This window comes from Engraulis encrasicolus, chromosome 2 (genome assembly GCF_034702125.1).
Source record: "Engraulis encrasicolus isolate BLACKSEA-1 chromosome 2, IST_EnEncr_1.0, whole genome shotgun sequence".
Taxonomy (NCBI): domain Eukaryota; kingdom Metazoa; phylum Chordata; class Actinopteri; order Clupeiformes; family Engraulidae; genus Engraulis; species Engraulis encrasicolus.
The window spans coordinates 46,135,897-46,147,905 of NC_085858.1; the positions used below are offsets into that span (position 1 = coordinate 46,135,897).

General features: G+C 48.4%; 1 protein-coding gene across 1 annotated transcript in view; it reads right to left on the bottom strand.

Annotated features, from left to right (window-relative positions):
- Positions 1-6,800, bottom strand: part of shank1 (SH3 and multiple ankyrin repeat domains 1) — a 132,661-nt gene extending 125,861 nt beyond the window's left edge. Inside the window, exon 1 of the mRNA XM_063189331.1 lies at positions 6,203-6,800. Within this exon, the coding sequence (XP_063045401.1) occupies positions 6,203-6,775 (573 nt within the window). The 5' untranslated portion in view covers positions 6,776-6,800. The remainder of the gene's footprint in view (positions 1-6,202) is intronic.
- Positions 6,801-12,009: the final 5,209 nt, after the last annotated feature.

Genomic DNA, 12,009 nt, shown 5'->3' on the forward strand with positions numbered 1-12,009 from the left:
TATCTTATCTTATCCTGTCGCCCCCCCCCCTCCTCCTGTCAGCACCCCTCCGGTCCGGTACCTCAGTGAAAGTGAGGTGAAAGCCCAACTGGGAAACGCCGACTCCCATGGTCACTGTGACACAGCACTCCACAGCACACAAGTGTTCACTGCACACTGCACACAACGAAACAGCATTTATGCCTCACCCGTTCAAGGGGGCAGTCCCCAATGGCACCCGAAAGGGAGTACTGGTACCATGCTCAAGGCAGGCCTACCTCAGTCATGGAGGAGGATGGGGGAGAGCACTGGTTAATTACACCAACCTGGCGGGTAGGGAGTCGAACTGGCAACCTTGGGGATACAAGTCTGACGCCCTAACCGCTTACCCATGACTGCCCGGTCTGATGCCTCAGGAAGCCCACTACACGTCAGTCGCCTCTGGGTGGCTTGGTGCCAGGATGGGAGTTGGCGAGTGTCACGGACGGGGGCGGGACGGGCACAACAGACAGTCATTATTCGAGTTGGCGAGTGTGACGGGCGTAGTGGGACGGGCACAACAGACAGAGTCATTATTTGCTGCTGAGGAGGTACGCTACCTGGCAAGTGGTCTCTCTGGCCAACTGCCCAGTCTCTCTCTCTCTCTCTCTCTCTCTCTCTCTCTCTCTCTCTCTCTCTCTGCCGTGCCATGCCATGCCATGTGGCATCAAACAAACAGAGAGTGTCCCGCAGTGCCAACAATGGCAGAGAGCGGTGTTTCGTTAAAACTCAAATGTAGTGTCGGCTCGACATCGAACCATTAGCAGTTTTTTAAAGAAAGGACCTTAGAAGGCTTTAAAGGCTTTAAAAGCAAGCTTGGTCTCCATTTTGTACTCTCCTGCCAAGCAGCGTTGGGTCACCTTGGCACTGTGCAGAGTAAACACAGATTCTTTCGTTGCTGTCTGAAGTTGTAGCTGATGGGTTGTCAGCCCTTTCACAATTTCTGCTGCTTTAGCAATGAGGAGGATAGTGTGTGTGTGTGTGTGTGTGTGTGTGTGTGTGTGTGCGTGTGTGTGTGTGTGTGTGTGTGTGTGTGTGTGTGTGTGTGTGTGCGTGTGTGTGTGTGTGTGTGTGTGTGTGTGTGTGTGTGTGTGTGCGTGTGCGTGCGTGCGTGTGATTGTGCGTGCATGCAATTGTGCGTGCGTGAGTGCGTGACCGTGTGTTAGAGAGAGAGAGACAGAGAGACAGAGAGAGCTTGTATATTTATGTGAGAGTTAAGTGTGCCTGTGTGTGCGTGTACGATGTGTGCCTGCGTATGATGTGAGTGTGTGAGTGTATGCATGCATGCATGTGTGTATGATGTGTGTGTGCAGTATGATGTGTGTGCGCCTGTATGCTTCCAGTTGGAGCCAGCCAAGCCCTTTAAAGATCTGCACAGGATAGACAGTTGCATAAAGAGAGCAGCTCCTTTCTCTCTCTCTCTCTCTCTCTCTCTCTCTCTCTCTCTCTCTCTCTCTCTCTTTTTCTCTCTCTCTCTCTCCTCTCTCTCTCTCTCTCTCTCTCTCTCTCTCTCTCTCTCTCTCTCTCTCTCTCTCTCAGACACTTGCATAGAAGAGAGGAGCAGCTCCTTTCTTTCTCTCTCTCTCTCTTCTCTCTTTCTCTTTCTCTCTCTCTCTCCCTCTCTCTCTCTCTCTCTCTCTCTCTCCCTCTCTCTCTCTCTCTCTCTCTCGCTCTCTCGCTCTCTCTCTCTCTCTCCTTCTCATACACACATTCACACAGGCACAGTAGGGAGTTGTGCCTTTGATTTCAATGCAGCTGGTCGGGCAGAGGAATCTTCAAAGCCCACTCTGCAGCACTGTCTGCCTAGTCTCTCTTCACACAACACACAACACACTCCCTTCTCCTATCTCCTCCAATGCATCTTGTGAGCAAGAAAAGGGTTTTGTCTTGAGGGTGATGCAATCACATCCTATCTTTCCCCCCCTGATAAGAAAAAAAAAACCATAATGACTCGCATTCCCGGGGAAAAGGAATATAAATAATATGATGTGGCACAGAAATATGGCCTTATGCAAATGTCAATAAATGAAATGGCTGACTCTGAATGTGAAATGGAGGAAATTCTGCAAGTCGGTCTGTGAGTCTGCGATAATGAAATTTCATTGCCCAATTGTCGGAGACGGTTCTTGATTGCCCCCGCGCGCGCTCAGCTCGCTCCTGCAGCAATTCTATAATTAATAAATCAGGCTGCCTTTGTTTCTGTCACAAGGAGGTCTTTTCATGGGACGCAAGTTTTTCTCATTTACTTGTGGCCTAATCGCAGCTGGCGATCGAGCGAAGAACTGGCCGTAATTACCTACTTACAGCGCCAGTGCATCAAGGAACTCTAATGACTCCTAGCTGCTTGGTTTCATGGACCAACAGTAAGCAGAGATACAAAAAAGAGGGGAGCATTTGACAAGTAAGTGTAGTGTTCTGTCGCATGTCATCACATGCATAGACATACATGCACACACATACACTCACACACACACTCACATGCAGAAACACACAAATGCGTGCATGCGCACACACACAACCACACACACACACACACACACACACACACACACACACACACACACACACACATACACACAGGCCTGCCGACAGGGTATTGGGTGGGGGGTCCTTTCAGAGGACATTGTCCTGGGCCCAGCGAAAGCTGTCAGTGGTCCTGCACACACAATCACAGCCTCTATCCTAAAAATGTATATACTGTAGGCCTAATATATGCCAATGTCTTAAACCTGAAGACCTCAGGCCCAGATGAGAGGGCAGATCATGCCCTAGAATCTAGTGGTTCTTAACCTGGGGTGCGGTCAGAGATTTAAGGGGTACACAGAAGTTTGTTTGTGTTTGTGTGACCAAAATTCTGCTTGCAGACATTATAATTGGGCCAAATCAAGACCAAATAAAAACATGGTTTGGACTCCATGTAAAGTCATTAAAGTAGTGCGTACACACGTGTAGAAGTTTGGGTTGGGGGTGCGCGGCTTGTCTTGGACACAGGTAAGGGGGTGCTTTAAGAAAAAAAACACTGCCCTAGATGGAGTTACGGGACGTTTACCATCGGAATCTGCCATTTCTGTGGTTTGTGCTACGTTGCTCAGGTTTTTTCAGTTTAGGGAGAGGGCATGCAGTTACCCTAACTCTGACTGTGACCCTGACTCTAACCATAACCCTACGGCATATCTGGTGTCTGCATAGCGGTATGTCTGAATAGCAGTATGTCTGAATAGCACTTGCCCCCTCTTCTGCGCTACCTGATACACACTCTCATTCCTCATCTCTATCCCTTCTGTCTGTCTTGTTTTATACAAACTGCTAAACTGAGACCTGAGGTTTTCTGACTTTTTGCAGAGGTTCTGTTTTTTTAATAAATGTTAAAGTTATTTTATTCACAGGAAGCGAATTTGGAGAGAGACGGGGAGGGGTCGCAAAGGACCCGGGCCGGGAATCGAACCCGGGTCAGCCGCATGGCAGGCAAGTGCCCTACCGGTTGGCCACGACAGGGCCACCAGATCTCCTTTCAACACACCAGCAATGTTGTGAATTTCATATTCATACAGCACTTGGGATTCCACCCCGTTTTATGTTGTTGAATGCTTTTCGAGATTGAAGGCTTCCCTCCTGACACGCAATACTGAGAGCTGCTTCCCAGACCTCAGGGTACCGAGCTGTGCAATCAGCACATGGCTATCGGGCTCACAGCAAGTTTTATGGGAAGATGATGCACATAGTGTATGGCGGCTTTCAGGCAGGCGACGATGTGTCAATATGAGCTACTAAGCTACTATAGCGCATGAGCGCCCCTATGTAGCATTAGGGTTTGGGCTAGACCTCAGAGTGACCTCCTCAGACCTCAGAGTGCCGAGCGGTGCAATCAGCACATGGCTATGGGGCTCACAGCAAGCATTATGGGAAGATGATGCACGTATGGCACATACTGCTTTCAGGCTTTCAGCCTCTAAGCTATTATAGTGCATGAGAGTACCGCCCCCATATAGCATTAGGGTTCGGGCTATGCTAACAGCCTACACAGCCAATTTTGCTGTGTTAATTCAACTCCTCGAGAGTCGATTTAACATCTTCTAGATTGTATTTGGTCCCAGAGTACTCACTAAGCATTGAATTCGCACAGCAGAAGTGACAGCGTATTGACTGTGTAGCACATCTTGACAAAGCCCTCCATCTCGACAGAATACCGGGCGGCGGGAGCAGGGTTGACCTGGGACAAAATATCAGGCCGGGCATTTTCAGTCAAGACCGGTCCACCAGGCAATGAGAGAGACAATGAAGCCAGGGACAACATTTTCAGAAATCTATTCTGAGCTATTTTGACCAGAACAGACAGAATTAATATTTAAATCTAAATCGCAGAGGTCAGATGTAGCGACACAAGGACTGATACTACTAAATTGAGGAGACAAACAGGCCAAAATCATCAACAGTCCACCGGGCAAATGCCCTGTGTGCCTTATGGCCAATCCAAGCCAAATTTGCCTTCCAGGGGGCCCCATAGCAACCTGTAGCCTTCGGGCCCCAGGCTATCTTAAATCGGCCCTGGGCGGGCGGCTCAAGCGAGAAGCGGGGGCTTCAGAGGGGGATTATGGGTAAAGCCCATCTCCAAACTCACACAGCAGGAGAGACGATCAACTAGCCAATCACACGCTGAGTCCTGCCGCTCAAGCAGAGGGCTGTTGTGGCCGGCCACAGAGCTTTGAGAGTATCATAGAGGTCTTTGGTTGTGGCCTCATGGTTAGATGAGTTTATCCCGGAATCAGAGAGAGGGGTGCTGGTTTGAGTCCCATACCTTACCGCAGTGTGGATGAAGCTAAACAGTAACTGTGACTACAGTATAGCTGCCGAGTGGCAGAGATGATTGACGATTTGCTAATTGCACAAAATGCTGAACGGCACGATTGCACAGATAGGGGAGTTGGTTTTGGAATCGAAGGTGTACAGGTTCAAATCCCACTCCACTAGGGGGAACGTGAGCGGGATAGTTACTACTAATGCTCTACTCTGCACACACAGTGTCACATCATATGAACAATTGCACCCAATGCCTACCAGCGATACTAGGCAGCAACATTTTCAAGGTTAATGAATCGTGAGTACATGCCTACAGTAAATGGCTCTTTACCAAATGAATTAACATTCTCCCCGCTGCCCCGCCAGTCTGCAGGGCTTGTGCTGGGTCAACAGCCAAGCCACGCGCATAGCAGATAGGTGCCAGCAATGCACGCATAGGCTTCATGCAGTTTTACTACAATGGAGTGAGAAAACCATGAGAATGTGAATTGAGTTGTACTTCTCTTTTCTGTGTGTGTGTGTTCATGGTGCTTCATGGTTTGTGCTTTATGACTCTATGGCAGTCATTGTTATAGTAAAGGGATTTGTTTGACTTTTTGGTCTGTGCCAACTGTAGCTAAGTGGCTAGTGAGCATTTGGCAGGGAACACTTAATCCTGGCCAGTGACAGTCTTTGTTTTGTTTGTGTTGTGTCTGATGGAACTTGGGAATTTTTGTATGAGGACCCTAAAGTCTGAAGGAGACGTGTGAAAGGGAGCTACTGCGGAACGTCTACCAGTAAGATTCGATTTTTGTGTCAGTCAACATCATCAGTCTAACCAATCAGTCTAACCAATCAGTCACTCCGTCTCAGCAACAGGTGTTTTCTTACATCATCATCAGTCGTTCAATCACGGCATGTAGAGCTGGGGATTCCATGTACGCATTATTTTCGCCCTCTGCCAATGGAGTGTCTCCATGTTTCTTCAAAAATCTCCAATCTAACTGCTCTTTGCCACGTCCTGTAAGCCAACTTTGACTAGAGAAACAGTGTGTGTGTATTGCGTGTGTTGATGTGTTTCGGCTAACCGTCAAAGATGTCAGAGATGTGTGTATGTGGTATGTGTGCGTCTGTGTTGCAGATGTTGTAGTATGTGACTGACCATCTGTTTAATGGCATGGTGATGGGAAACACCATCATGCTGATGTCACAAACGTGTGTGTGTGTGTGTGTGTGTGTGTGTGTGTGTGTGCTTGTGTGTGTGTGTGTGTGTGTGTGTGTGTGCTTGTGTGTGTGTGTGTGTGTGTGTGTGTGTGTGTGTGTGTGTGTGTGTGTGTGTGTGTGTGTGTGTGTGTGTGTGTGTGTGTGTGTGTTTATATTACGTTTACATGTATAGTGTCTGACTGACCGTCTGTTTGATGTCGGGGATGCCGATGCGAAACACCATCATGCTGATGTGGGCGTCGTCAGCAGAGGGCGCCGTGGAGGAACTCCGCTCCCGGATGACCCGCCTCTGCTGCTGCTGCTGCTGCTGCTGATTGGCTCCCTGTTGGTGGGCTTGTCCTGGGTTGGACGAATAAGGGTTGGCCGCGTGCCCGGGGTTCCCTCCGCCGGGTCGCAGCTGTCTGTCAGCTCCTCCTGCTCCTCCTCCTCCTGGTCCTCCTACTCCTCCTACTCCTACTCCGGTCACTCGTCCAGCCATGTTGCCGATTTGCCTGTGCCCGCCCTCATCCCTGCCCCCTTGGTATTGCCCGCTGCCGCGTCTGATGGACACCTCCACGTCCTCCTCCTCGTCCTCCTCCATCTCTCCGTCCAGCTCTCCGTTCTCCTCTCCGTCCTCCAGGTCTTCCTCGTCCTCCTCCTCCTCTTCCTCCTCCTCCTCCTCTTCCTCGTCCTCCGCGCCCGGATAGAGGTGTTGCCTATTTCCCAGCATCCTTTGGTGCTCTTCGTCACTGGAGAGAGGACTGAGCGGCATCGTCATGGCGACAGGGTAGGTGGCACCAACGGCAATGGCATCATCCCCAGAGAGTCACTGAGGAGGACAAAAAAGAAGAGGGAGAGAGAGATAGGGGGAGGGAGAGACAGAGATAGAGGGAGGGAGGGAGAGAGAGAGGTAAAGAAGGAGAGGTGTTAGAGCAATGTCGCAAGTCATGAACGTGATGAAAACCATCAGAGCGAGAAAGTTAGAGAGAAAGAGAAAAGTTTGAGAAAAGTGGCAAATTTAAAGTACAGAAGGAGGGAGAGAAAGTGTGCATCAGTGTGCATCAAAACCTAATCAAAGGGGGAGCATCAACGCTAACGGGCTGATACCAAATCTTGTGTGCTAACACTTTCTAACTGGTACATGACTTGATGATTGATTTTGGAGGCCTCAAATGGTAAAAAGAGTAGTAGATTTTCATGGCCCTCCGGTAGGTCCACTAGATGTTTCAAAATATTTTTTACGGTGGCTTTTTACCAAGCGTAGAACATAGCAATCAACCATGACAATGTGTTTTTGGTTTGGGGGGCCTCGATGCTCGGTGTTAAGGGGCGTATACTATATACTGTACGGTACAGGTTATGATTGTGGGAAACCCGACAGAGAGAGACAGTGAGGTACACATAGAGAAAAGAATATCAGATATCAGAAGTGTCAGATTCATAACACAAGTCATAATAGAAGACACCGCTAAGAGAGCGAGGGAGGGTGCAGTGTGAGAGATGTGAGAGATGAAGAGAGCGAGAGTATGAAAAGTGTCACACATGACACACACAGTAAGTCATGACTGAGGAAAACAGTGAGTGCAGTTGAAAAGAGGGAACACAGCACACGAATGTGACTATTTCAACAAACCGGATGTGTGTGCATGTGTGTGTGTGTCTGTGTGTAAGTGTGTGTGTGTACGTGTGTGTGTAAGTGAGTGAGAGAGAGAGAGAGAGAGAGAGAGAGAGAGAGAGAGAGAGAGAGAGAGAGAGAGAGAGAGAGAGAGAGAGAGAGAGAGAGAGAGAGAGAGCGTGTGTGACAGAGAAAAAGAGAGAGCGCTAGAGAGAGGAGGGGGGAGAGCTGTTGACCCACTTCACAGCTTTTGCGTCCACCCTCACAACCATCGCTACGACACTTCAAGACCACCGCTGGGGTTGCTATGGTAACAGACGCACTCCTCTTGGGCACCTCTTAGACTCTCATTGCCTCTCTCCTTCTCTCTCTCTCTCTCTCTCTCTCTCTCTCTCTCTCTTTCTCTCTCTCACTCTCTCTCTCACCTTTCACTGTTTGCTTTCTCCTCTCTCCTTTCTCTTTCCTTTCTCCTCCTCTCTCATTCTCTCTCTCTTTCTCTCCCTCTCTCTCCTCTCACTCTTTGCTTTCTCCCCCTCTCTCCTCTCTCTTTCATTTCTCCTCCTCTCTCTCTCCTTCTCTCTCCCTCCTCTCTCTCTCCTTCTCTCTCCCTCCTTTCTCTCTCTCTCTCTCTCTCTCTCTCTCTCTCTCTCTCTCTCTCTCTCTCTCTCTCTCTCTCTCTCCCCCCCCCCTCTCCCCCTCTGAGGCAGTATGAGGCCCATGCTTATTTACACGCTCTGCGGCGGCTCAACTCCAGTTGTCCCAGACCACCTGAACAGGCTGCTCAAACGGCCCCTGTGAGACCACAAGCAGACTAGAGTCTCAGTACAGCAAACACAGACAAATAAAGCCCATCCCTCCCCTCCCCTCCCCGCCCCTCCCCTCTCCAGGGCTGGACTGGCCATCTGGCATAGCGGGCATTTCCCGGTGGGCCCCGCCGCACCCTTGTGGGCCCCTACTTTCAGAAATGTAAAACATAATAATAATCTTTTTTTTTTTTTTAAGTTATTATTATTTATTTATTTTACATTTCTGAAAGTAGGGGCCCACGAGGGTATATATACTCTCTCTATATATATTTTTAAATCTTCTTTCTTTTTTTTTACATTTCTGAAAATAGGGGCCCACGAGGGTGCAGGGCCCACCGGTGAGTCAGTTCTCCGCCACTAATTATGAGTGGCCCCTTTAAGCCATAAGTGCCCGGGCCCTATTCCTCCCCCAGTCCAGCCCTGCTCCCCTCTCAGATCCTGCTGCCGCCGGGCAGCCCGTCCAGCTGACTCATGTGTTTGGAGAGCTGGACTCTGGAGCACCTGATATGTTATTGTGGTTTCAGTGGACTGAGGGCACTATTTCATATATTGCTTCAAAATCCTTTGACTACTGTTTTACTCTTGGTACCAGACGGTGCACACACACAAAAACCAGCAAAATTCTGCTAATTTTAGTACAATGAAGGAATGATATTCTGCATTTTCCACATTACTATTAATGGTTCTAACATACAAATAATCTGATGTGTGCACTATGAGGTGGATGTGAATATACGTACACTTCAAGAATGTTTGTTCACCAAAAGGGGTGAGCCTCAGCACCGTACGGTAAAGTTGTAATTCATAGTAAGAGAATAAAATATAATTTTTAGAGATGTCCGATATTGGCTTTTTTGCCGATATCCGATATGCCGATATTGTCCAACTCTCAATTTTCGATTCCGATATCGCAAGATACCGATGTCGATATATGTGGGTTATTTTACCTCAAAACAAATTTTAGGTAACATTACACATCTCCTGTTGTGGAACAAAATATGCTTAATTTTATTGTAACGCCCCACTAGATGCATTCTCGAATGCAACAAAGCTTTCCAAATATTAACATCGTCTGTGCAAAATCGAAAAATAAATAAGGAGAAAAGTGTACAGTAATTCAAGCATTATTATATTGGTTTTGATAGGTAAAAAATCCGATACCGATATTGACCGACATTACATTTTTATGTATTATCGGGCCGATAATATCGGTGGGCAGATATTATCGGACATCTCTAATAATTTTGTACCATCATACCCAAAAGAGTCACTCTTCATAAGAAAAGACAACACACCCACTGTCTACCACATGACCAAAGGGTTTGTGATGACAGTCTGTAATGCATACATCATAGAGGATGACATTTTTTGGGAATTCTTGTGGGAGTACACATTTTAAAGATGAACGGGAGCGGATAGGAGCGGCCGGGAGTAAAGATGAGCGAAAATGAATGATTTTGAGCGGGAATGGGCGGGATTGGGAGGCATTCTTACAGGAGTGTACGGGATGGGATTTGTTTCTGGAACCGGAATGGAACGGGAGTTAAAATCCACCCATCACACCACAAAAAATTACTCAAGGCCAAGACCACAAACTTTACTGTAATTGACACCACTTGACAAAATCAGGCAGCATTAACATGAAGCTAAACTTCCATCTTATTATTATTATTTTTTTAAAGGAACATGCAGCTCAGTGTTCCCTGCAAGACTCATGAAGTGGATTGTTCAAACTGTACTCAATGCCTTGGTATCAAGTACACTTTTGGGACCAGAAACAATGGCTCATTCCTTCACTCACACTAAGCAACGAACAAGAGCGAGAGAAAGAGAGAGAGCACGCGTTTGTATTGATTGAACAAAAACCTGCTTTATTACATCTGAAGGAGCTAACTTGTCTGGTTTATTGCGTCTACTATGCCTCTGGAAATTGGATACAACTGTCTTGGCAGCAGTGAGGCAGGCGAGCTTGCCTCGACATTGCCGCAAGGAGGTGGTTGCAAACCTGTTGTCTCATAATCCGCCCACAATGTTTATTTCTGTTCTCCTGTTGAGACTTCAAACCGGTGATAAGAATAATACGTAATAAAAAAATACCTGGACTACTCATGTGCAATACAATTACAGTGCAATCTAAAGCAATCCACACAAACGCATGGAAAGTACCAGGGGGACTGTCCTTTTTCCAAATTCACTGCAGCCTATGTCACCGTGTGAAAGCATCAGAAAATGTATAATAGCACTAGAATTAGGCTACTAATTCCAGCCATATACACTTTACTCCCCAGTTTTGCCCACTCTTTGTTTTGGTCTACCAAAAATCAATCTCCTCACACCTCACACACTGAGCGCTATCTCATGTAGAAGAAAGATTTTTAATCTTGCACGGCAGAGGGCCCAAAGTCTCTACTCAACATGCTGAGAAATTAAACTGGCTATTTGTTGCTGTTGTTGTTGTTGTTGTTGTTGTTGTTGTTGTTGTTGTTGTTGTTGTTGTTGTTGTCGGTCGGGATTGGAGTTGGCATGTAGTTACATGCAGAGGCCAGTGCAGAGGCTCTGGTCGAATTACAAAGGCAAACAGAGACCAGAGAGATCACCACTGAGACTAACTCACAACAGCACTTATCGGGAGGGGGAGGTAATTACACAATGGACAGGCAGGCTGGGCAAGTGGCGGGCAAGATGATCGACTACGACGCCCGACCTCCTGTACAGAAGGCAGAGGGCTCTGCTCACCTCATCACAGTACAGTCGCTGGCCTGTGTGTGTGTGTGTGTGTGTGTGTGTGTGTGTGTGTGTGTGTGTGTGTGTGTGTGTGTGTGTGTGTGTGTGTGTGTGTGTGTGTGTGTGTGTGTGTGTGTGTGTGTGTGTGTGTGTGTGTGTGTGTGTGTGTGTGTCATACAGTATATACTGAATGTGTGTGTTTGTTTGCGTGCGCGCATCCCACGCCTGCCCACCTTCCACCCCCCAATAACACGTCTCTGTCCTCTGTCTCTGTCCCCGCTAGCCTCCACTCCACTAGCCTACACCCCCCAGCCTCCCTGACTCCTTGCCCTGGCTCTGCCCCTGCTAGCCTCCACTCCATCAGCCTCCACCTCACCGCCTCACAGCCTCCCCGACTCCTTGCCCTGGCTCTCTGTCGCCTGCTAGCCTATACTCCACCAGCCTCCACATTTCCATCTCCACCCCCACCCCCACCCCGTCCCCAACAGCCTACACGAACAGCAAATGAAGCGATGTACTGTTCAATGCACCTCCACCTTTCACCCCCCAAATCCAACTCTCCATCTCAACCTACCAGCCCCCCCTCACACACACACCCATCCCTACCCCTTCCTCTAGCCACACTAATCCTACACAGACAGCAAATTAGGCAATTAGACCCCCACCAACTCCACCTTCCACCAACTCCACTTCGGCCCCCTCACCTCTCCCTCCTCCCTCTACCCTCCACCAACTCCACCTCCCTATACCCTCTTCCCTCCTCTCTCTACCTTCCACCCTCCTCCCTCTAACCTCCACCCTCACCTCCACCAACTCCACCTCCGCCCCTTCACCCCTCCCTCTACCCTCCACCACTTACTCCCTCTA